At 43.8% G+C, this 27071-nt stretch overlaps 1 protein-coding gene across 1 annotated transcript in view; it reads right to left on the bottom strand.

Moving 5' to 3' along the window:
- grin3bb (glutamate receptor, ionotropic, N-methyl-D-aspartate 3Bb) overlaps positions 1-27071 on the bottom strand; it is a 100936-nt gene that overhangs the window by 16940 nt on the left and 56925 nt on the right. Inside the window, exon 2 of the mRNA XM_073477288.1 lies at positions 10564-11213. Coding sequence (XP_073333389.1) covers positions 10564-11213 — 650 coding nt within the window. The remainder of the gene's footprint in view (positions 1-10563; positions 11214-27071) is intronic.

The following is a 27071-nucleotide window of genomic DNA, read 5'->3' as shown; positions in this document are numbered from 1 at the left end:
CTGACAGTGTGTTGACAGTGTGCTGACTGTGATGACAGTGTGATGACAGTGGGCTGACAGTGTGATGACAGTGTGTTGACAGTGGGCAGACAGTGTGATGACAGTGGGCAGACAGTGTGATGACAGTGGACTGACAGTGTGATGACAGTGTGCTGACAGTGGGCTGACAGTGTGATGACAGTGTGATGACAGTGTGATGACAGTGGGCTGACAGTGTGATGACAGTGTGATGACAGTGTGTTGACAGTGGGCTGACAGTGTGATGACAGTGTGATGACAATGGGCTGACAGTGTGATGACAGTGTGATGACAGTGTGTTGACAGTGTGATGACAGTGGGCTGACAGTGGGCAGACAGTGTGATGACAGTGTGATGACAGTGGGCTGACAGTGGGCAGACAGTGTGATGACAGTGTGATGACAGTGGGCTGACAGTGTGATGACAGTGTGATGACAGTGGGCTGACAATGGGCTGACAGTGTGATGACAGTGGGCTGACAGTGTGCTGACAGTGATGACAGTGTGTTGACAGTGGGCTGACAGTGTGATGACAGTGTGATGACAGTGGGCAGACAGTGTGTTGACAGTGGGCAGACAGTGTGATGACAGTGTGATGACAGTGGGCAGACAGTGTGTTGACAGTGGGCAGACAGTGTGATGACAGTGTGATGACAGTGGGCAGACAGTGTGTTGACAGTGGGCTGACAGTTTGATGACAGTGGGCAGACAGTGTGTTGACAGTGGGCTGACAGTGTGATGACAGTGTGTTGACAGTGGGCAGACAGTGTGATGACAGTGGGATGACAGTGTGATGATAGTGGACTGACAGTGTGATGACAGTGTGCTGACAGTGGGCTGACAGTGTGATGACAGTGTGATGACAGTGGGCTGACAGTGTGATGACAGTGTGTTGACAGTGATGACAGTGTGATGACAGTGGGCTGACAGTGTGATGACAGTGTGTTGACAGTGATGACAGTGTGCTGACAGTGTGATGACAGTGTGTTGACAGTGATGACAGTGGGCTGACAGTGTGATGACAGTGTGTTGACAGTGATGACAGTGTGATGACAGTGTGATGACAGTGCTGACAGTGTGCTGACAGTGTGATGACAGTGTGTTGACAGTGTGATGACAGTGGGATGACAGTGTGATAACAGTGGGCTGACAGTGATGACAGTGCGATGACAGTGGGCTGACAGTGTGATGACAGTGTGATGACAGTGGGCTGACAGTGATGACAGTGTGATGACAGTGGGCTGACAGTGGGCTGACAGTGTGATGACAGTGGGCTGACAGTGTGATGACAGTGTGTTGACAGTGGGCAGACAGTGTGATGACAGTGGGATGACAGTGGGCTGACAGTGGGCAGACAGTGTGATGACAGTGTGATGACAGTGGGCAGACAGTGTGTTGACAGTGGGCAGACAGTGTGATGACAGTGTGATGACAGTGTGTTGACAGTGGGTTGACAGTGGGCTGACAGTGTGATGACAGTGGGCAGACAGTGTGTTGACAGTGGGCTGACAGTGTGATGACAGTGTGTTGGCAGTGGGCAGACAGTGTGATGACAGTGGGATGACAGTGTGATGACAGTGGACTGACAGTGTGATGACAGTGTGCTGACAGTGTGTTGACAGTGTGATGACAGTGTGTTGGCAGTGGGCAGACAGTGTGATGACAGTGGGATGACAGTGTGATGACAGTGGACTGACAGTGTGATGACAGTGTGCTGACAGTGGGCTGACAGTGTGATGACAGTGTGATGACAGTGGGCTGACAGTGTGTTGACAGTGATGACAGTGTGATGACAGTGGGCTGACAGTGTGATGACAGTGTGTTGACAGTGATGACAGTGGGCTGACAGTGTGTTGACAGTGTGTTGACAGTGATGACAGTGGGCTGACAGTGTGATGACAGTGTGTTGACAGTGATGACAGTGTGCTGACAGTGTGATGACAGTGTGTTGACAGTGATGACAGTGGGCTGACAGTGTGATCACAGTGTGTTGACAGTGATGACAGTGTGTTGACAGTGATGACAGTGTGATGACAGTGTGATGATAGTGCTGACAGTGTGATGACAGTGTGTTGACAGTGTGATGACAGTGGGCAGACAGTGTGATGACAGTGGGATGACAGTGTGATGACAGTGGGATGACAGTGTGATGACAGTGGGATGACAGTGTGCCGACTGTGATGACAGTGTGATGACAGTGGGCTGACAGTGTGATGACAGTGTGCTGACAGTGTGATGATAGTGTGTTGACGGTGTGCTGACTGTGATGACAGTGTGATGACAGTGGGCTGACAGTGTGATGACAGTGTGCTGACTGTGATGACAGTGTGATGACAGTGTGTTGACAGTGTAATGACAGTGTGATGACAGTGGGCTGACAGTGTTTTGACAGTGGGCTGACAGTGTGTTGGCAGTGGGCTGACAGTGTGATGACAGTGTGCTGACAGTGTGTTGACAGTGTGATGACAGTGGGCTGACAGTGGGCTGACAGTGTGATGACAGTGTGCTGACTGTGATGACAGTGTGTTGACAGTGTGATGACAGTGTGATGACAGTGGGCTGACAGTGTGATGACAATGTGCTGACAGTGTGATGACAGTGTGATGACAGTGGGCTGACAGTGTGATGACAGTGTGCTGACAGTGTGATGACAGTGTGTTGACGGTGTGCTGACTGTGATGACAGTGTGATGACAGTGGGCTGACAGTGTGATGACAGTGTGATGACAGTGTGCTGACTGTGATGACAGTGTGATGACAGTGTAATGACAGTGTGATGACAGTGGGCTGACAGTGTGTTGACAGTGGGCTGACAGTGTGTTGACAGTGGGCTGACAGTGTGATGACAGTGTGCTGACAGTGTGATGACAGTGTGATGACAGTGTGTTGACAGTGTGATGACAGTGTGATGACAGTGGGCTGACAGTGTGATGACAGTGTGTTGACAGTGGGCTGACAGTGTGATGACAGTGTGATGACAGTGGGCTGACAGTGATGACAGTGTGATGACAATGGGCTGACAGTGTGATGACAGTTTGATGACAGTGTGTTGACAGTGTGATGACAGTGGGCTGACAGTGTGATGACAGTGGGCTGACAGTGGGCAGACAGTGTGATGACAGTGTGATGACAGTGGGCTGACAGTGGGCAGACAGTGTCATGACAGTGTGATGACAGTGGGCAGACAGTGTGTTGACAGTGGGCTGACAGTGTGATGACAGTGTGTTGACAGTGGGCAGACAGTGTGATGACAGTGGGATGACAGTGTGATGACAGTGGACTGACAGTGTGATGACAGTGTGCTGACAGTGGGCTGACAGTGTGATGACAGTGTGATGACAGTGGGCTGACAGTGTGTTGACAGTGATGACAGTGTGATGACAGTGGGCTGACAGTGTGATGACAGTGTGTTGACAGTGATGGCAGTGTGCTGACAGTGTGATGACAGTGTGTTGACAGTGATGACAGTGGGCTGACAGTGTGATGACAGTGTGTTGACAGTGATGACAGTGTGCTGACAGTGTGATGACAGTGTGTTGACAGTGATGACAGTGGGCTGACAGTGTGTTGACACTGATGACAGTGGGCTGACAGTGTGATGACAGTGTGTTGACAGTGATGACAGTGTGTTGACAGTGATGACAGTGTGATGACAGTGTGATGACAGTGCTGACAGTGTGCTGACAGTGTGATGACAGTGTGTTGACAGTGTGATGACAGTGGGCAGACAGTGTGATGACAGTGGGCTGACAGTGTGATGACACTGTGCTGACTGTGATGACAGTGTGATGACAGTGTAATGACAGTGTGATGACAGTGGGCTGACAGTGTGTTGACAGTGGGCTGACAGTGTGATGACAGTGTGCTGACAGTGTGATGACAGTGTGTTGACAGTGTGATGACAGTGGGCTGACAGTGGGCTGACAGTGTGATGACAGTGTGCTGACTGTGATGACAGTGTGTTGACAGTGTGTTGACAGTGTGATGACAGTGGGCTGACAGTGTGATGACAGTGTGCTGACAGTGTGCTGACAGTGTGTTGACAGTGTGCTGACTGTGATGACAGTGTGCTGACAGTGGGCTGACAGTGTGATGACAGTGGGCTGACAGTGTGATGACAGTGTGTTGACAGTGGGCTGACAGTGTGATGACAGTGTGATGACAGTGGGCTGACAGTGATGACAGTGTGATGACAATGGGCTGACAGTGTGATGACAGTTTGATGACAGTGTGTTGACAGTGTGATGACAGTGGGCTGACAGTGTGATGACAGTGGGCTGACAGTGGGCAGACAGTGTGATGACAGTGTGATGACAGTGGGCAGACAGTGGGCAGACAGTGTCATGACAGTGTGATGACAGTGGGCAGACAGTGTGTTGACAGTGGGCTGACAGTGGGCAGACAGTGTGTTGACAGTGGGCTGACAGTGTGATGACAGTGTGTTGACAGTGGGCAGACAGTGTGATGACAGTGGGATGACAGTGTGATGACAGTAGACTGACAGTGTGATGACAGTGTGCTGACAGTGGGCTGACAGTGTGTTGACAGTGATGACAGTGTGATGACAGTGGGCTGACAGTGTGATGACAGTGTGTTGACAGTGATGGCAGTGTGCTGACAGTGTGATGACAGTGTGTTGACAGTGATGACAGTGTGCTGACAGTGTGATGACAGTGTGTTGACAGTGATGACAGTGGGCTGACAGTGTGATGACAGTGTGTTGACAGTGATGACAGTGTGTTGACAGTGATGACAGTGTGATGACAGTGTGATGACAGTGCTGACAGTGTGCTGACAGTGTGATGACAGTGTGTTGACAGTGTGATGACAGTGGGCAGACAGTGTGATGACAGTGGGCTGACAGTGTGATGACACTGTGCTGACTGTGATGACAGTGTGATGACAGTGTAATGACAGTGTGATGACAGTGGGCTGACAGTGTGTTGACGGTGGGCTGACAGTGTGATGACAGTGTGCTGACAGTGTGATGACAGTGTGATGACAGTGTGTTGACAGTGTGATGACAGTGGGCTGACAGTGGGCTGACAGTGTGATGACAGTGTGCTGACTGTGATGACAGTGTGTTGACAGTGTGTTGACAGTGTGATGACAGTGGGCTGACAGTGTGATGACAGTGTGCTGACAGTGTGCTGACAGTGTGTTGACAGTGTGCTGACTGTGATGACAGTGTGATGACAGTGGGCTGACAGTGTGATGACAGTGTGCTGACTGTGATGACAGTGTGATGACAGTTTGATGACAGTGGGCTGACTGTGTTGACAGTGGGCTGACAGTGTGTTGACAGTGGGCTGACAGTGTGATGACAGTGTGATGATAGTGTGTTGACAGTGTGTTGACAGTGGGCTGACAGTGGGCTGACAGTGTGATGACAGTGTGCTGACAGTGTGTTGACAGTGTGCTGACTGTGATGACAGTGTGATGACAGTGGGCTGACAGTGTGATGACAGTGTGTTGACAGTGGGCAGACAGTGTGATGACAGTGGGCAGACAGTGTGATGACAGTGGACTGACAGTGTGATGACAGTGTGCTGACTGTGATGACAGTGTGTTGACAGTGTGTTGACAGTGTGATGACAGTGGGCTGACAGTGTGATGACAGTGTGCTGACAGTGTGCTGACAGTGTGTTGACAGTGTGCTGACTGTGATGACAGTGTGATGACAGTGGGCTGACAGTGTGATGACAGTGTGCTGACTGTGATGACAGTGTGATGACAGTTTGATGACAGTGGGCTGACTGTGTTGACAGTGGGCTGACAGTGTGTTGACAGTGGGCTGACAGTGTGATGACAGTGTGATGATAGTGTGTTGACAGTGTGTTGACAGTGGGCTGACAGTGGGCTGACAGTGTGATGACAGTGTGCTGACAGTGTGTTGACAGTGTGCTGACTGTGATGACAGTGTGATGACAGTGGGCTGACAGTGTGATGACAGTGTGTTGACAGTGGGCAGACAGTGTGATGACAGTGGGCAGACAGTGTGATGACAGTGGACTGACAGTGTGATGACAGTGTGCTGACAGTGGGCTGACAGTGTGATGACAGTGTGATGACAGTGTGATGACAGTGGGCTGACAGTGTGATGACAGTGTGATGACAGTGTGTTGACAGTGGGCTGACAGTGTGATGACAGTGTGATGACAATGGGCTGACAGTGTGATGACAGTGTGATGACAGTGTGTTGACAGTGTGATGACAGTGGGCTGACAGTGGGCAGACAGTGTGATGACAGTGTGATGACAGTGGGCTGACAGTGGGCAGACAGTGTGATGACAGTGTGATGACAGTGGGCTGACAGTGTGATGACAGTGTGATGACAGTGGGCTGACAATGGGCTGACAGTGTGATGACAGTGGGCTGACAGTGTGCTGACAGTGATGACAGTGTGTTGACAGTGGGCTGACAGTGTGATGACAGTGTGATGACAGTGGGCAGACAGTGTGTTGACAGTGGGCAGACAGTGTGATGACAGTGTGATGACAGTGGGCAGACAGTGTGTTGACAGTGGGCAGACAGTGTGATGACAGTGTGATGACAGTGGGCAGACAGTGTGTTGACAGTGGGCTGACAGTTTGATGACAGTGGGCAGACAGTGTGTTGACAGTGGGCTGACAGTGTGATGACAGTGTGTTGACAGTGGGCAGACAGTGTGATGACAGTGGGATGACAGTGTGATGATAGTGGACTGACAGTGTGATGACAGTGTGCTGACAGTGGGCTGACAGTGTGATGACAGTGTGATGACAGTGGGCTGACAGTGTGATGACAGTGTGTTGACAGTGATGACAGTGTGATGACAGTGGGCTGACAGTGTGATGACAGTGTGTTGACAGTGATGACAGTGTGCTGACAGTGTGATGACAGTGTGTTGACAGTGATGACAGTGGGCTGACAGTGTGATGACAGTGTGTTGACAGTGATGACAGTGTGATGACAGTGTGATGACAGTGCTGACAGTGTGCTGACAGTGTGATGACAGTGTGTTGACAGTGTGATGACAGTGGGATGACAGTGTGATAACAGTGGGCTGACAGTGATGACAGTGCGATGACAGTGGGCTGACAGTGTGATGACAGTGTGATGACAGTGGGCTGACAGTGATGACAGTGTGATGACAGTGGGCTGACAGTGGGCTGACAGTGTGATGACAGTGGGCTGACAGTGTGATGACAGTGTGTTGACAGTGGGCAGACAGTGTGATGACAGTGGGATGACAGTGGGCTGACAGTGGGCAGACAGTGTGATGACAGTGTGATGACAGTGGGCAGACAGTGTGTTGACAGTGGGCAGACAGTGTGATGACAGTGTGATGACAGTGTGTTGACAGTGGGTTGACAGTGGGCTGACAGTGTGATGACAGTGGGCAGACAGTGTGTTGACAGTGGGCTGACAGTGTGATGACAGTGTGTTGGCAGTGGGCAGACAGTGTGATGACAGTGGGATGACAGTGTGATGACAGTGGACTGACAGTGTGATGACAGTGTGCTGACAGTGTGTTGACAGTGTGATGACAGTGTGTTGGCAGTGGGCAGACAGTGTGATGACAGTGGGATGACAGTGTGATGACAGTGGACTGACAGTGTGATGACAGTGTGCTGACAGTGGGCTGACAGTGTGATGACAGTGTGATGACAGTGGGCTGACAGTGTGTTGACAGTGATGACAGTGTGATGACAGTGGGCTGACAGTGTGATGACAGTGTGTTGACAGTGATGACAGTGGGCTGACAGTGTGTTGACAGTGTGTTGACAGTGATGACAGTGGGCTGACAGTGTGATGACAGTGTGTTGACAGTGATGACAGTGTGCTGACAGTGTGATGACAGTGTGTTGACAGTGATGACAGTGGGCTGACAGTGTGATCACAGTGTGTTGACAGTGATGACAGTGTGTTGACAGTGATGACAGTGTGATGACAGTGTGATGATAGTGCTGACAGTGTGATGACAGTGTGTTGACAGTGTGATGACAGTGGGCAGACAGTGTGATGACAGTGGGATGACAGTGTGATGACAGTGGGATGACAGTGTGATGACAGTGGGATGACAGTGTGATGACAGTGGGCTGACAGTGTGATGACAGTGTGATGACAGTGGGCTGACAATGGGCTGACAGTGTGATGACAGTGGGCTGACAGTGTGCTGACAGTGATGACAGTGTGTTGACAGTGGGCTGACAGTGTGATGACAGTGTGTTGACAGTGATGACAGTGTGCTGACAGTGTGATGACAGTGTGTTGACAGTGATGACAGTGGGCTGACAGTGTGATGACAGTGTGTTGACAGTGATGACAGTGTGTTGACAGTGATGACAGTGTGATGACAGTGTGATGACAGTGGGCAGACAGTGTGATGACAGTGGGATGACAGTGTGATGACAGTGGGATGACAGTGTGATAACAGTGGGCTGACAGTGATGACAGTGCGATGACAGTGGGCTGACAGTGTGATGACAGTGTGATGACAGTGGGCTGACAGTGATGACAGTGTGATGACAGTGGGCTGACAGTGGGCTGACAGTGTGATGACAGTGGGCTGACAGTGTGATGACAGTGTGTTGACAGTGGGCAGACAGTGTGATGACAGTGGGATGACAGTGGGCTGACAGTGGGCAGACAGTGTGATGACAGTGTGATGACAGTGGGCAGACAGTGTGTTGACAGTGGGCAGACAGTGTGATGACAGTGTGATGACAGTGTGTTGACAGTGGGTTGACAGTGGGCTGACAGTGTGATGACAGTGGGCAGACAGTGTGTTGACAGTGGGCTGACAGTGTGATGACAGTGTGTTGACAGTGGGCAGCCAGTGTGATGACAGTGGGATGACAGTGTGATGACAGTGGACTGACAGTGTGATGACAGTGTGCTGACAGTGGGCTGACAGTGTGATGACAGTGTGATGACAGTGGGCTGACAGTGTGTTGACAGTGATGACAGTGTGATGACAGTGGGCTGACAGTGTGATGACAGTGTGTTGACAGTGATGACAGTGTGATGACAGTGTGATGACAGTGTGTTGACAGTGATGACAGTGGGCTGACAGTGTGATCACAGTGTGTTGACAGTGATGACAGTGTGTTGACAGTGATGACAGTGTGATGACAGTGTGATGACAGTGCTGACAGTGTGCTGACAGTGTGATGACAGTGTGTTGACAGTGTGATGACAGTGGGCAGACAGTGTGATGACAGTGGGATGACAGTGTGATGACAGTGGGATGACAGTGTGATGACAGTGGGCTGACAGTGTGATGACAGTGTGATGACAGTGGGCTGACAATGGGCTGACAGTGTGATGACAGTGGGCTGACAGTGTGCTGACAGTGATGACAGTGTGTTGACAGTGGGCTGACAGTGTGATGACAGTGTGTTGACAGTGATGACAGTGTGCTGACAGTGTGATGACAGTGTGTTGACAGTGATGACAGTGGGCTGACAGTGTGATGACAGTGTGTTGACAGTGATGACAGTGTGTTGACAGTGATGACAGTGTGATGACAGTGTGATGACAGTGCTGACAGTGTGCTGACAGTGTGATGACAGTGTGTTGACAGTGTGATGACAGTGCTGACAGTGTGCTGACAGTGTGATGACAGTGTGTTGACAGTGTGATGACAGTGGGCAGACAGTGTGATGACAGTGGGATGACAGTGTGATGACAGTGGGATGACAGTGTGATGACAGTGGGCTGACAGTGATGACAGTGCGATGACAGTGGGCTGACAGTGTGATGACAGTGTGATGACAGTGGGCTGACAGTGTGATGACAGTGTGATGACAGTGGGCTGACAGTGATGACAGTGTGATGACAGTGGGCTGACAGTGTGATGACAGTGGGCTGACAGTGTGATGACAGTGTGTTGACAGTGGGCAGACAGTGTGATGACAGTGGGATGACAGTGGGCAGACAGTGTGATGACAGTGTGATGACAGTGTGATGACAGTTTGATGACAGTGTTATTGTCATCAGCTTTTCAGCTGACTGAGCAGGTTGAATCCATATATGCTGTATATACATTATATACCGTTTATACTACAGAGAGAGAGAGACAGAGAGAGAGAGAGAGACAGAGAAAGAGAGAGACAGAGAGAGAGAGAGACAAAGAGAGAGAGACAGAGAGAGAGAAAGAGAGCGAGCGAGGGAGCTTTAGGCTGTGTAATAAATCTCGTCATGAATAAAGTGTAACCCTCCAACATGTTTATATTCACACAGATTGTATTTATGATTTTTGATAAACATTAATATACATGCGTGTGTGTTTGTGTTTGTGTGTGTTTGTGTGATTCATCATGAACATTAATCTGCTGCTGAATATTAAAATCTATTTTAATCAACTGCAGACACACAAACACTCATCAACACGCTCTGAACACACAAACATGTTTGTTTACGTTTGAAATCTCTGCAGTCTGAAACATATTTCATCTTTTCTCCCAGACTCACTGACAGAGTGACGAACATGATGACGACATTAAAATAATAACAACAATAATAATGTTGTTTACTAGAAGATAATAACAGGCTGCTGTTACCTGGACAGGTACTGTCCTGATGACGGCACCTCGTGTTTGTTGGGTTTGTCGTAGCAGTTCACCATGTTCTGGATCAGGGCCAGGTCTGGTCTCACCACGGTTGCTGCGGCAACAGCCCTGGTGACGAGTTGCAGGGCGTCTCTGATGTAGAAGTCGAGCGGTTTCCTCTCCACCTCTCCATAGGCCAGCAGGCCGAGCGGCAGCCCGATGGCATGCAGCGCATCAGGGCTGAGCGGCTGGCCAAGCACCCAGTGCACCATGGGTAACGTGAGGCCCAGGTCCTGAGCGCTGCGGAGCACCGCTGCTGCACACAGCGGGTCAGCTCCGAACAGCAGCACCGACGCCGGCGAGGGCTCGGTCTGTGTGGAGAAGTGTCGGGACAGGAAATCGTGGATTTGAGTGTCGTCATGTGCTGACTGCGTTAGGTTCAGGATGGCACGCAGGTGCCATGTGGCCCCGCCCTCACCGTCCCAAGATGCACCGCTCCCACTCTGACCTCCAAGGAACTGCAGGAGACCCCGAGACTCCTCCCAGCCACGACACAGGACTGCAGTACCCTCCCTCCAACCCGACCGCTGCAGAACCGTCAGCAGCAGGTCGGACAGACCGGACTCTGGAACCCCCATCACCATCTGCAGGTGGAACCGGTTCTACGCAGAACCAGGAAGGACAACCAGGAGGACGACCAGGAGGAGGACCAGGGGGAGGACCAGGGGGAGGACCAGCAGGAGGACCAGCAGGAGGACCAGCAAGATGACCAGCAGGAGTACCAGGGAGAGGACCAGGAGAAGAACAGAGGGGACGTGTCAGAGTGGAGACAGGTGGAACATCAATCAGAAATCCTTGTGTCACATTAATTAGTAACACAGAATCAAAGAACTGATTAAATCAAAGGGACAGTACACAGATTATGGTGTCCGTAACATTTAAAGTTTTGCATAATTTATTTATTCAATCATTATTTATTTTTTATGATCGGCGGGCCGAGATGTTCTCAGGTTCTTCCATGTTTTGTGTAAATGGTTCAAATGAGCAAGCAGCATGAGAACAGACGGTTCTGGAGGGTTGTGACGAATTACACATTGAATTCAAACATCAAACATGTGAATAAACAGGAAGTGATTCAGAGAGTTTGTTCTGTCCTCAGACCGACTCTGTACAGTTAAAGTGAGAGAAGCTTCAGGCTGAACATCGTCATCAGTTTATCATCAGAGAAACAATAAATCAACAGGAGACAAGCTGAAACCATCTGAAGCTCAGTGAAAATGTGAACATGTTCAGCTTCTTTCTTTCTGTTCAGATTAAAAAATAGAAGCAGCAGGAATGTTTGAGGGCAGCGTGTTAATGAGGTCATCATTTAATTATGATAACCATTTTAATTAGCTGAACCCACAGAGGAGCTGGAGTTTATCTGAAATAAAGTTTTTACTTCTGACACTTTTTGTTACAAGTTACAACTTTGTGTTTGTCAGTTTGAGTCCTGGTGTCTGTTGATGTTGATGTCGTCTCTGACCTTCACCACTCTCACAAATATCTACCAGCATCAAACAGAAACAGAAATAAGAATCCTGAGCTGACTCATCGCGACAGCTTTGTAAACTATATGTTGCATTGTGCATTTCTGATCTAATAATCAATATCAATCAGTGCAGATCTCATCCCGACACTTTCCCAGACTTCACCTCAGCTTGTCGTTGAGCTTCTATCAGTCGCTGCCTGCCGTCACGTCGCTCCACGTTCTTTGATATCATAATAGTTATGAAGAAGTCTTTAAACAGACTGAATAAATGTATATTTGATGTCAGTGCTTCACTTTCATCACAGTTTCATCATCGTCTCTTTGTGAAGTTGTTTCTGTGACTGAAGGATTAAACTGTGAGATTCAGCAGCATGATGAAGGTCACGCCGAGTTTCTCTGACATGAAACCAGCGTTTCATTCTGTCTGTAAATGAGTCGATTCTCTGAACGCCGGCCTCAAGGCGGCCAGCTGGCCATCAACCAGCCGTCAGCCAAACTCCTGCTGACACTCAGCTAACAGGCTGCAGACGCTGAGATGAGACTGAGATTGTACTGTCGCCTCCCCTCCTCCTCCTCCTCCTCCCCCTCCCCTCCCCTCCTCCCCTCCTCCTCCTCCTCCGCCTCCCCTCCTCCTCCTCCTCCCCTTCCTCCTCCGCCTCCCCTCCTCCTCCTCCTCCTCCTCCCCCTCCTCCTCCTCCGCCTCCCCTCCTTCTCCCCCTCCCCCTCCTCCTCCGCCTCCCCCCCTCCTCCTCCTCCCCCCCTCCGCCTCCCCTCCTCCTCCTCCTCCCCTTCCTCCTCCGCCTCCCCTCCTCCTCCTCCTCCTCCTCCCCCTCCTCCTCCTCCGCCTCCCCTCCTTCTCCTCCTCCCCCTCCTCCTCCGCCTCCCCCCCCTCCTCCTCCTCCTCCCACTCCACCCCCCCTCCTCCTCCTCCTCCTCCCCCTCCTCCTCCTGATGAAGAGGAGGATGAAGAGAAGGATGAAGAGGAGGATGAAGAGGAGGACGAAGAGAAGGATGAATACATTAAACACTAGTAAGGGGTTGATAAATAATAACCTTACAATATATAATAAGATTAAAACAAAGAAGAAATGGGAATCAGATCTTAACATAAGATACGACGACAATGACTGCTGTAATATCCTTGAAATCTCTCAATCAGTACTAATCTCAACAAAACACAGACAAATACAGTTTAATATTTTTAATAGAACTTATTATACTCCATATAGACTGCGCAAAATACACCACAACTCCTCTCCAAATTGTCAGAGATGTAGAACCTGTGAGGGGGACTTGCTTCATATGCTCTGGAAATGACCTAGCTTGGAAACCTATTGGAAATACATCATTAATAAAGCTTCAAAAACTACAAATGTCAAGATTCCACCTGACCCGAGGATATGGATTCTGGGAGATATACAAATTCTAGATGCAAGCTTTACTAAAAAATATTTCATATTACTTGCCGGTACAGCTGGTAAAAAGTGTATTTTGCAGAAATGGAAATCAGAGTTTCCTCCATTGCAGAGACAATGGTTAAATGAATTAACATCCTACAGCACACCGGAAAAAATCCTATTCAGTGTGAGGAGGAACCCAGAGAAGTATGAAAAAATATGGGGCTCTTTCTTGGCCTTACTACCATCATTACATCAGCTTAACTAGTACGTCAGTATATAACTTGCTCCCCTTTACTATTTTGTCTACTAAACCTCTATGATCATATGATTATTCGGGACCTCATACAGCACTTGATTGTATTTTATTTTGCTTTTCAGATGTAACCAAAGGTGAACTCAATTGTTTATTTATCTATTTTATTTTTTACTGTACCAGGGTTGAGGGTGGGGGTTGGTGAGGGGTTCTGATTGTGTATGTCTGTTCCTTTGTTTGTCTTGTTTGTGAAATTATACATATAAAAAAGACTTCAATAAAAATATCTTTATACAAAAAGAAGAGGAGGATGAGGAGAAAGATGAAGAGAAGGATGAAGAGGAGGATGAGGAGGAGCGCTGTAACAGAGGGACTTGAAACAGTTTGTTTGTGTCGACTGAAGCAGAATCGCTTCCTGAGGTCAAAATAAAACCAGCTGACTGTTTCAGATTTTTACAGTCCACCCTCAGGCTGCTCCGTCCTAGAGCATCCTGGGAAATGTAGGAAGTCACTGGGTGAAGCAGACCTGATGTTTTTGGCAGCCTCTGAGTCAGAGAGACTTCCTGTCGCTGATTGGATTTATGATGCCGATCCGCACAAAACACTCTGAACACTGAACAAAGTGAAAACATTCTCTGCATCATTAATTATATATTATATCATATATATCATATATGATATATACTATATGATATATAATAAATGATTATATAATATATATAGTTTATTATATATCATATATATCATATATTATATATATCATATTATATATATGATATGATATAATATAATAATAATATATAATATAACATAAATTCACTGTTCAGAGACTTAAAGATATGTATGTATACCAATCACTAACACTGCTCACTCTCTTCATTTACTGTCTACTTTGCTCGCCCACCGCTGCTATCTCAGTTTATGTTGAGTTTGAGTTGCGGAGCCAACTGTGATTGGTTCGTTGATTTGCTGGACGTAAAGATCAATAGACTGAACCTGAGGACTGAACCTGAGGACTGAACCTGAGGACTGAACCTGAAAACTGAACTCAAATTGAAGAACATACATACATACTTATATCTATACAGCTGTATGTACAAGGAAGCACAGTGAAGAACATATGTATATATGTCTATGGCTGTAAACACTCATTTTTTTTTAAATACATACGATGGTTTGGTGCCTACCTGTTTACTAAACATATGAGGAGGAGTTAACGTTTATAATCATCAGAGAACGTTACATACGTTGTTTTTGGTACCTATCTGTGAATGGGTAAATGAGAGGCAATAACTTAAAGCACTTTGTAAAGGGTGCTTTATAAAGTTCACTCCCTTGACTTGTATTAGTTCACGGGGCAGATCTGCCACATCCAGTATGCCGGCGACGTTGACGTATTGCAGCAACGGGCCAACCCGCTCAGTGAGGCGTCTGTGTATATATGTCTATGGGCCACACGCCAGCCTCGGCTCCTCCTGCTTGTTTTGTTACTACTATAAAATCCTTTAAACCGTTTGCCTGCCTTGTTTTTCACTTTTGGGCCAACGATCACCTACAAGAACCAAAACACCTGAGACGACGAAAAACCTAAAAGTTATGTTAAAGACAAGACTTCAAGATGTACACATAGTATAAATGAAATACTCGTTGAAGTATAAATGAAGTACTTGAACTGTAAATGAAGTACTCGTTAAACTATAAATGAAGTACTAGTTGTACTATAAATTAAGTATTTGTTGAACTATAAATTAAGTGCTTGCTGAACTACAAATGAAGTACTCATTGAACTATAAATGCAGTACTTGTTGAACTATATATTAAGTACTAGTTGTACTATAAATTAAGTACCTGCTGAAGTATAAATCAAGTACTTGTTGAAGTATAAATCAAGTAAACGTTGTACTATAAATTAAATACTCGTTGAAAAACAAATTAGGTACTGGCTGTACTATAAGTGAAGTACTCGTTGTACTATAAGTGAAGTACTCATTGTACTATAAGTGAAGTACTCGTTGTACTACAAGTACTCGTTGAAGAACAAATTAAGTACTCGTTGTACTATAAATTAAGTACTCATTGAAGTATAAATGATGTACTCATTGAAGTATAAATTAAGTACTCATTGAACTATAAATTAAGTACTTGCTGAACTACAAATGAAGTACTTGTTGAAAGACAAATTAAGTACTCGCTGTACTATAAGTGAAGTACTTGTTGTACTATAAATGAAGTACTTGTTGAAGAACAAATTAAGTACCTGCTGTACTATAAATGAAGTACTCATTGAAGTATAAATGAAGTACTCATTGAAGTATAAATTAAGTACTTGCTGAACTATAAATTAAGTACTTGCTGAACTACAAATGAAGTACTTGTTGAAAAACAAATTAAGTACTTGCTGCACTATAAGTGAAGTACTCGTTGTACTATACATTAGGCAAGGCAAGGCAAGTTTATTTGTATAGCACAATTCAGACACAAGGCAACTCAAAGTGCTTTACAGGCGCATAAAAATTATAGTAAAAGCATTTAAAATACATTAAAACAAAACATTAAAACAAGTTAAGAAATAGGAAAGTGGGCTAAAATAGAAAATAGAATAGGTTTCTTACACCAGCTTCCTGTTTTTTGCTGGATTTACCTCCCATTGTTGTACTTGTCACTCGTCCCAGTGCACTTTATATTTATCCTTAAGACCCGGTCGCCACCGTGAATTCAGTTTGTTTACGCTACAAATTCTGAAAAAGCAGCCAACCGGCGGTGATAACCTGAAGAGACCCCTTGTCTCCACTTGGTTCCACTCGGCCCTGAGTTGGCCCCCAATCCAGCGGTAAAGCAGCTTAATAGGAAAAAACACCCAGAACCCGGTATTACTCTGCCCTGAATTGGTCCGAGTTGCCCAACTATCACAATGATCAACAGAAATTCAGCAAAATTTACTATTCACAAGAATAGAAAATAAAAGTCACAGAGAAAATAAAAGTCCCAGTGCAGTTCAAAGCCTTGATATTGTTTCAGTGAAAGGCAGTGGCAAACAGAAAGGTGTTCAGTCTTGATTTAAAAGAGGTGAGAGTTGGAGCAGACCTGCAGTTTTCTGGGAGTTTGTTCCAGATATGTGGAGCATAATAACTGAACGCTGCTTCTCCATGTTTAGTTTTGACTCTAGGGACTGAAAGCAGACCTGAACCTGACCTCAGAGGTCTGGATGGTTCATAACATGGCAGCAGATCAGAAACCATTCAGTGCTTTATAAACCAGCAGCAGGATTTTGAAGTCTATTCTTTGACTGACAGGAAGCCAGTGTAAAGATCTGAGAACTGGAGTGATGTGATCTACTTTTTTGGTTCTTGTTAGGACTCGAGCAGCAGCGTTCTGAATCAGCTGCAGCTGATGGATTTTTTAGAGAGTCCTGTAAAGACACCGTTACAGTAGTCAAGTCTGCTGAAGATAAGTGCATGGATAAGTTTTTCCAAATCCTGCCGAGACATAAGTCCTTTTATCCTGGATATATTCTTAAGATGATAGTAGGCCGACTTTGTAATTGACTTAATGCGGCTGTTGAAGTTCAGGTCTGAGTCCATGATGACACCGAGGTTTCTGGCTCGGTTTGCAGTTTTCAACATTACAGATTGAAGCTGAGCAGAGACTGTTAGTCGTTCTTCCTTGGCTCCAAAAACAATTATTTCAGTCTTGTCTTTGTTTAACTGAAGAAAACTCTGACTCATCCAATCACTGATTTGTTCAACGCATCTACTCAGCGTTTGTACGGGATTATAGTCCCCTGGTGATATGGTTATGTAAATTATGTAATTATGTAAAGGATACTATAAGTGAAGTACTTGTTGTACTATAAATGAAGTACTCGTTGAAGAACAAATTAAGTACTCATTGAAGTATAAATGAAGTACTTGTTGAAGTATAAATGAAGTACTCATTGAAGAAAAAATGAAGTACTCGCAGTACTATAAATGAAGTACTCGTTGAAAAACAAATTAAGTACTCGCTGTACTATAAGTGAAGTACTTGTTGTACTATAAATTAAATACTCATTGTACTATAAGTGAAGTACTCATTGTACTATAAGTGAAGTACTCGTTGTACCAAAATTAAGTACTCGTTGTACTACAAGTGAAGTACTCGTTGTACTACAAGTGAAGTACTCATTGTACTATAAGTGAAGCACTCGTTGTACTACAAGTACTCGTTGAAGAAAAAATGAAGTACTCGTTGTACTATGAGAGAACTCATTGAAGAACAAATGAAGTACTCGTAGTAATCTAAATGAAGTACTCGTTGAAGTATTGATGAAGCATTCATTGTACTATAAGTGAAGTACTCATTGAACTATAAATTAAGCACTTGCTGAACTACAAATGAAGTACTCGTTGAAAAACAAATTAAGTACTCGCTGTACTATAAGTGAAGTACTCGTACTATAACTGAAGTACTTGTTGTACTATAAATGAAATACTCGTTGAAGAACAAATTAAGTACTCATTGAAGTATAAATGAAGTACTCATTGAAGTATAAATTAAGTACTCGTTGAACTATAAATTAAGTACTTGCTGAACTACAAAAGAAGTACTTATTGAACTATAAATGCAGTACTTGTTGAACTATAAATTAAGTACTAGTTGTACTGTAGATAGATAGATAGATAGATAACTTTATTAATCCCCAAAGGATTTTGGTTATCATAGCAGCTGGTACATTCAAGTACAAATACAATCAAAATACAAGGCATAGAAACAATAACAAACAATAAAGTACTATATACAATAAAATGCTGAGGTAGTTATGAAATAAAATAAAATACTGAGGTAAATACAATAAAATGCTGAGGTATTGAGGAGTAAAGTGGAACATAAGGTGCGAGAGAATGAGGTGCAGTTTTATATACAGTAATAATAAATTAACTACAGTAGTAATAATTTAAGATAATTTGTGTGTTTTGGAGTGAGCGTCACAGAGCCTGATGGCACCAGGTCGAATGATTTCCTGTGCCGTTCCTTAAGGCAGCAGGGTTGAAGGAGTCTGTTGCTGAAGCTGCTCTTAAGCTTATCCAGAGTTTTGTGGAGGGGGTGAGAGACATTGTCCATGATCGCCAGCAGTTCTGCCAGCATCCTGTCCTCCACCACCTCCTCCAGGGGGACAAGCTTAGAGCCAACAACAGACCCTGCCTTCTTTATGAGTTTGTTCAGTCTGTTGGCGTCCTTCGCTTTAATGCCCGCACCCCAGGACACCACAGAGAAGAAGATGGTGCTCGCAACAACAGACTGATTAAACATCTGGAGCATCTGGTTGCAGACATTGCGGAAGCAGACTTGGGCTTGAACAAAGCTCTGGAAGTAATGACGGCAAATATTGCTCTTATGATGGATGAAAAGTTGGAGAAGATGGCACATGACATCAAAACCAACATTTCCCAGAGTTTGAAAGAAGTTACCGAACGCGTCGGTGAGGCGGAGCAGAGGATCCTGGTGCTGGAAAACGCCTGTTAGCTCTGGGAAAGACGGCTAACGAGTTAACGGAGCGTCGAAAACAGACTACGAAAACAGAGGCCGACGCAAAAACCTACGGGTCATAGGTCTGCCGGAGAAGCTGGAGGGGACGAACGCAACAAAGTTCATGAAGACATGGATACCCCAGATCCTGCAGCTTGACACCAAAAGGGGACGCGTCAAGCTGGAGAGGGCACACAGGCTCCTGGGACCGGAGGCGTCCAGGCTTCCTTGCGCCATGATTGTAAGGTTTCATAACTTCAGTGACCGCCAGCGGGTGATGGATACAGCTAGACGACTGAAAGACATCCGACTTGAGGGAGAGAGGATCCACTTTTTCACGGATTTCGCTGCTGCAACACAGAAGAGGCGCCGCGAGTACGACCAGGTGAGGAGGAAGCTGCAGAATATCGAAGGGGCTCATTACGCCATGATCTACCCTGCATCCCTGAGGATCACGGTGAATAACACTGTTAAAACTTTTCACTCTCTGGAACAAGCCTCTGCGTTTCTTGGCTCTCTGTAATGGACAGAAAATATGTAACTGAAGCCGGTAATATCATTTTCTTCATTTAGGGTGAGATGCTAGCTATAGGACGACTGCTCCGCCTAAAAGCACACTTTGCTTAGGATCTTTTGAGTTGACTCATGATGCGTCTCTATAAGCTCCATATGGACACCCTGGCACTTCTTCTCTAATCAGTTTCAGTTATTAGAGGAATGCAGGTAGTGATTATTCATGCACTGTTTGCTCACTGCCAGCCAGGCTAGATTTACGCCCTGGGCGAACCATCCCTTGACACCCCCCCCCCCCCCCCCCCCCCCTCAAAAAAAAGCAAAACTATATATTATTTGTATTATTTTATTATATATAATCTTAAATACAAAAGGTAACAAGAACAGAGAAAAAAACAAGATAAATAAATGAAATACAGTTTATAAACACCAATGTAAATTGCACAAATCCTTCATCACAGGATCTAATAACCATGCTTGAAAAATCCCTGAAGAAAGCTAAAAAAAATATTGTATTGTCATTAGTATACATGTTATTCACAGCATTTATATGGCTCCTCATCAGACTCCAGCACCGTGTCTGTGGCTGCTGTGGAAGTAGACTCCTCATTTTGGCCAGTGGGGGCTCCAGCTCCAAAATATTTCAGAAGTGCCCCTGAATTTACAATTAAGATACAATATGTAAGTTAGATCACACTTACATCACACATGCATCAGTTACCCAATTAAAATGACCATAATGCACATTTTATTAACATTTGTTAACATCCTATTAACTAAGCATAACACACTACAAATTATTCAAAAAGCTTTATTACATGTAGCTTACAAAATGCCATGTCAATGTATATTAGAAGTTATTTAAGTTAGCATACAGCGTATAGCATTAAACACTCCACAGTCAGGACGTCTGTGTGAATTTGCACTTGTTGTGTTGCAAACACAAACTAGCCTAGTTTGCCTATGGGTGAAATTAGTTGCATGACATGATGCCTCAATTCTAATAGTTGCTAGTTCAGCAAAACTAAAAAACCAAATACAGTTGTCTTCTGTGGCTAAGTAGCAACATATTAGCAAGAGGCTAATAAATAGCCTATAGGCTACTGTCACCCACGTCACTCATAGAAATCGGCATACCTTTATCTTTTGCCCGTTTCTCCTCTTCTTCTTTTCTTCTTTTTCTGAACTGGGCACCTGATGGCTTCTTTAGTCTTTTACTTTGATCCATGATGAAGATGAAGACTCGACATCATTACCTTTCGCCAACACCGTCCGTTCGCCCGTCAAACAACCGGAGTCACGTGATGTAAACAAATTCACGTAGATGCATGCACAGATTTTTTTACATTTTTTTTTTTTACATTTTTCACATAACCCAATTAATTACATGTAGGTACATGGGTCTATATTAATTTTAGGAATGAAATACAATTTATTTGGAAGCAGTTTGTGTTGTGTGGCCTGGGATCATCAGTCTATCCCCCTCCCCCTCCCCCTCACCTCTGCTGACACACACAACCTGTGTGACTCTCAGCAGCAAGTTGACGTGACAATGAGGCCCCAGCGCCCACTCCACCACTGATTTGTCTTTTTTTTTTTTTTGAGGGCGCTCGTGCGCCCTCACATAGATTGTGCCCTGGGCGGTCGCCCACATTGCCCATAGCAAAAACCGGCCCTGAGCCAGGCAATAACAATTGTTCTGCTTTCCTTATTCATTAGCATAGGGATTTCTGTTTAATCTTATTCTATTACCCCTCTGTCATTTTATTTCATTTATTCATTTATTTCATTTTTTTATTTTTTACTTGCCATCAGGATTTATAACCTAACTTACCAAATGGGCTCCCTCCCTTTTTTTTTTTTTTAAATGATAGTGGGCAGCATGCTCAAGATGTAGTTGACAGTAGGGAAGATATTCATTTTTACAATATTTACTCGACCCCACAGAGATATGGGAAGGCTTGACCAGCGATCAATATTTGCTCTTATTTTATTATAGGTTTGAGTGAGATTAATGTCTCTTGTTTGATAGATACTTGATGTAATTTTTAGTCCCAGATATGTTAATTCTGTTTGTTTCCATTTTATTTTAGTATTCCGTACACATGCGATAGTACAAGTTTTATTTAAGGGCATCAATTCACATTTCTCCCAATTAACTTTATATCCTGACAGAGAGCCATACTGAGTAATGATCTGTGTGAGATGAAAAAGAGAGGATTCTACATCTGTTAAATACAAACTTATGTCATCACAGTACAGTGATATTTTATATGTTTGACTTCCAATATATATGCCTTTAATATTATTTTCAGATCTTATTTTCTCAGCTAATGGCTCAATAACCAAATTAAATAGGAGACCTGAAATTGGGAACCCTTGTTTCGATGTAAAGTGAATGGTTTTGAAAAGAAGTCATTGTTCTTACTGAAGCCGTAGGATTGTGGTAGAGCATTTTGATCCACTGTATCAATTTGGTGCCGAACCCATATTTCTGTAGAGCACTAAACAACAATGACCGTTCAATGCGGTCAAACGCTTTTTCAGCATCAATAGTACACAGTGCAGCTGACAGAGGGAGCTTTTTTGAATGTTGTATGATATTAAATAATTTCCTTGTATTATCAGATGAGTATCGTTTCTTCATGAAACCAGTTTGGTCACTATGTATCAGCTTTCCAATTACCTTAAATAATCTTGCTGCAAGAACTTTAGCCAGGATTTTATTATCCAGGTTGGCTAGAGATATTGGACGATAGTTCTTGCACAAGAGAGGATCTTTACCTTTTTTATGGATTAATGTAATATGTGAATGATTAAATAACGGTGAGAAACTGACGTTTTCATATGATGCTTGATACATCTGCAAAAGGAGGGGTGATAGATCCCCACTGAACTCCTGATAGAACTCTGCATTATAACCATCAGGCCCCGGAGATTTATTTTTAGCAGAAGAATTTATGGCCTGATTTATTTCAGATAGAGTTATGGGCTGCTCTAATGTGTGTTTTTCCTCTTCTGTTAAGAAGGGAAGCTTTACATTATTAAAAAACGTGTCTAGTGACTCAGGGTTATCATCACCTTCAGACTCATAAAGGTTTTTGTAAAATTCAGTAAAAGTTTTGTTTATTTGATCTGGATCGGAGGATATCGAGTCATTTAGTAATCTGATACTAGAAATTTTATTTTTTGTCATGTTTTTTCAGTCTTGAGGCTAACAGCTTTCCTGCCTTTTCCCCACTTTCATAATCATTTAATTTTGCTCTCTTCAGTTTATATTCAATTTTTTCTCTTATAATGTCATCATATTTCATTTTTAGTTTGCACAGTTCTGTCCATATTTCATTCTTGTATTCGTTTGACAGTGAACTTTGTAACAGCTTAATTTTTGTTAACAATTTGCTTTCCTGTTGCTGCTGTATCTTCTTCTTGAAGCTACCAATCTTAATTAGCTCCCCTCTGAGGCAACATTTTAATGTTTCCCATATCATTGGCAAATCATTTATGGAGTTTTTGATAATATCCATAAATGTATGAATGTATTCACTTATTTGTTTCTTAATTTCTGGATCTCTGAACAGAGAATCACTGACCTTCCACTGTTTAAAACACACTGGTGCTGATTTTAATTCAAGGTCAATCTGAATAGGACTATGATCAGATATCACTATTGGATGTATTAAGCTTTGTGTCACATTTTTAACAATATCTTGAGAAATTAGGAACAAATCAATTCTTGAGAAGGTTTGATGCCTGTGGGAGTAAAAAGTATAATCTCTTACATCACTGTGTAGTGTTCTCCAGATATCAACAAGCCCAACAGCATGCATTAACTTGAATAACGTAAATACAGATTTTTTTGGTTGGTTTATCTTCCCGCTCTTGTCAACCTGTGGATTTAATGTTAAATTTAGATCTCCCCCCAATATAATTGTTGAGTCACAAAAATCTACTAATTTACTCTCAATTGCGCTGAAGAAACCTGGGCAGTCTTCATTAGGTGCATATACATTTACGTAAAGTTGTTTGATTCCACAGAAACATTAATAAGAATATATCTCCCGAAAGGGTCACTTAACACATTGTTGACTGTGAGGTTTAATTTCTTATTAAATAAAACAGCAACACCAGCCCTCTTTGAAGATTGTCCAGCACCAAGTACCTCACCTACCCATTCTCTTTTTAGATGACCAAGTTTCTCTGTTCTTATATGTGTTTCTTGGAGATAGACGATATCTGGGGAGAATCTTTTTAAATGCTTTAATATTTTACCACGTTTAACCTGGTTATTTGCTCCGTTCACATTCCAGGATATAATTCTTAATTTTGTGCTATTCATTAAACTAACCTAAAGATCAAGTGTAAAACAAGATAGTATATATTTCTTCTTTTCATTGTCAAAAACATATGGATACAACAAAAAACAGCCTTCTTAGTTTCCATTCTCCCACGTATCCCCCCCTCCTCTCTTTTCCCCTCCCGTCCTCCCTCGCACCCACTCCCACACATACATAGAAGGTGCCACACATAGGACAAAAAAACTAACAAACAAATACACATTAAAGAAAAAAACAGAGAAAAAACAAACAAAGAACAAACACAAAGGTGTCCATAGGGATATCGTCCATAATCTGTTCTCCTCGGCTGTCCGTGATAAGAGTCACTGTCACCTAATGCTTCCCAAATATATGAATAAAGAAAGAAAGAAAAAAAAGAAGGGGGGAAAGAAATCAGTGGGAAAGAAAGAAAGAAAGAAAGAAAATAAACAAACAAACAAAATGCTAACCTTTGTGTATTGTCTATAGTTATTCCGCCTTATCCTTGTCTACACTTGACAGTATGACAAAAAATAAATTATTATTTTTATTGTTATTGTTTTATTGTATTAAATTATTGTTATCTTCTGTGGTGTCTTTTGAAATATGAACTATTTCTGTTTCTGATCATAGTCCAGTATTCTTACAATTGTTGTTTAATGGAAAGCAGAGTTTAACTGACTCGTGGAGGTTTAACCAACACCTACTCAGCGACCCCAAATTTATCTCATACTTTAAGTCAGAATTTAAAATCTTTTACTCAATAAATAAAACTCCAGATGTATCTCCCTCGGTACTGTGGGAAACCTGTAAAGTGTATGCTAGGGGCAAGGAGTAAAAAAACGCAAATCTCATGAAGCCCAAAGGAAATTAGAGGGTGAACTGTCCTATCTTGAAAAGACGTATGCTAAATATCCATCTGAGGTTAATATGAAGGCAATGTTGGCCACAAGAGCATCTCTGAATTCTCTTCTTACCCATAGAGCCAAACAAAGTATTAGATTTGCTAAACAAGGACTATATGAGTGTGGCAACAAACCAAATAAATACCTTACGAGACTAGTAAACAGAAAGAGTGATTCTCAGACAATTTCATCTAATAAAGACACAAATGGGATTAGTAAATTTGACACAAACAATATTAATAGGGTGTTTAGGGATTTTTATAGTAAGCTCTATGCTAGCGAGGAGCCCCCAGGAGTACAGGATCTGATTGATAAATTCATGTCTAAACTCACTCTACCTAAATTAACAGATGAACAAAGACAAGAACTGAATAAACCAATTATGAAACAGGAGGTTCTGGAGGCACTGCAGACCCTACAGTCAGGGAAGGCTCTGGGCCCTGACGGCTTTAGCTGTGAATTCTATAAAGAATTTAAGTCAGAGCTTACGGACCCTTTTCTGGAGTACTAAATGACGCGTTCGTTAAAGGATCCTTACCTAGGTCCCTCACTGAAGCTAATATCAGTCTCATACTTAAAAAGGGGAAGCCAGCTGATGAATGTCCATCGTATCGTCCTATTGTCCTCTTAAATCTCGATTTTAAAATACTTTCCAAAATTCTAGCACGACGCCTTGAGAAAGCTCTTCCCTCCATTATTAATGTTGATCAGACAGGATTTGTTATTGGTAGGAACTCTTGTAATAATATGAGAAGGCTGTTAAATGTAATTCAACTATCACGTCAACAAAAACTGGCCAACATGGTGATAGGTCTAGATGCTTTTTTCTGTTCTTGACACTTTCGGGGTAGGAGACACGTTTTGCAGTTGGGTTAAACTATTATATAACAGACCACTCGCAGCTGTTCGGATTAATGGGCAGACCTCTTCTTACTTTTCCCTGGGCAGGGGGACCAGGCGAGGGTGCCCGTTGTCCCCACTGCTGTTCGCGATAGTTATAGAGCCCCTCGCGGAAGCTATAAGGAACAGCACAGATATTACTGGAATCTCCGCTGGTGGAAAAGATCACAAAATAGCCTTATAAGCAGATGATATTTGGCTTTTTTTTAACAAATCCACAGACATCTGTACCAGTTGTCTTAGAAGTAATACGCCAATTTAGTGAATTCTCAGGGTACAAAATTAATTTTTAAAAATCTGAGGTTATGTCTCTGGGCAACCCGCGTTGCCCTACTTCATCTCCATTTAAATGGACACCCCAAGGTTTCACTTACCTGGGGATCTCAATTACCCCGTCACTAGACGCACTGTACAAGGCTAATGTTGAGCCTCTTCTAAAACGCATTAAGGACGACTTAGATAGATTGGTATCTCTACCATTGTCTATGTTGGGGAGGGTCGCCTTGCTCAAAATGAATATTTTGCCGAGATTTCTTTATTATTTTCAGATGGTCCCTATCTTACTTAATAATGAAATTATTAGGAGGGTGAACAGCTGTTTCAGCACATTTATTTGGAACAAAAAGAAACCACGGTTAAAAGATGGCTAAGCTACAGATGTCTGTGGAGAAGGGCGGCTTAGCTGTCCCTAATGTCAGGTTTTATCAGCTGGCTGCACAGCTTCATTACATAGCCGATTGGATTAATGATGACCCAGAATCAGTGTGGCTAGATCTAGAAACACTTAATGCAGGTAGCCCTTTACCAAGTCTGTTATTTACCCTAGACGTAGAAAATTAAGAGTGTTAAGGTTAATAATATCATAATTAAAACAAGTCTGCAAGCCTGGCAAGCAATAAGAAAGCTGGAAGGTCGTGCAAATACACTGTCTCCCTTGGCTCCTGTACACTGTAACATTGATTTTGCCCCAGCTTGCTCAGATGGTGGGTTTAACATCTGGAGAGATAGAGGGATTCTAACTCTGGGGCATTTATTTCATAGAGGAGTGATGCTCCCATTCACAGAAATCGAGAAGAAGTATGACCTACCACCAAATAATTGCTTCAGATTTTTTCAAATTCGTAGCTTCATTCAGGATCAAAGCAGCCATGTCTTTGACTGCCAGACTTCGAAAATAGAATGCTTACTTGAATTTAT

The sequence above is a fragment of the Pagrus major genome, chromosome 11 (assembly GCF_040436345.1).
Source record: "Pagrus major chromosome 11, Pma_NU_1.0".
Taxonomy (NCBI): domain Eukaryota; kingdom Metazoa; phylum Chordata; class Actinopteri; order Spariformes; family Sparidae; genus Pagrus; species Pagrus major.
Note: the sequence above shows the minus strand (reverse complement) of the source record. Positions and strands in the feature narration are given on the sequence as shown.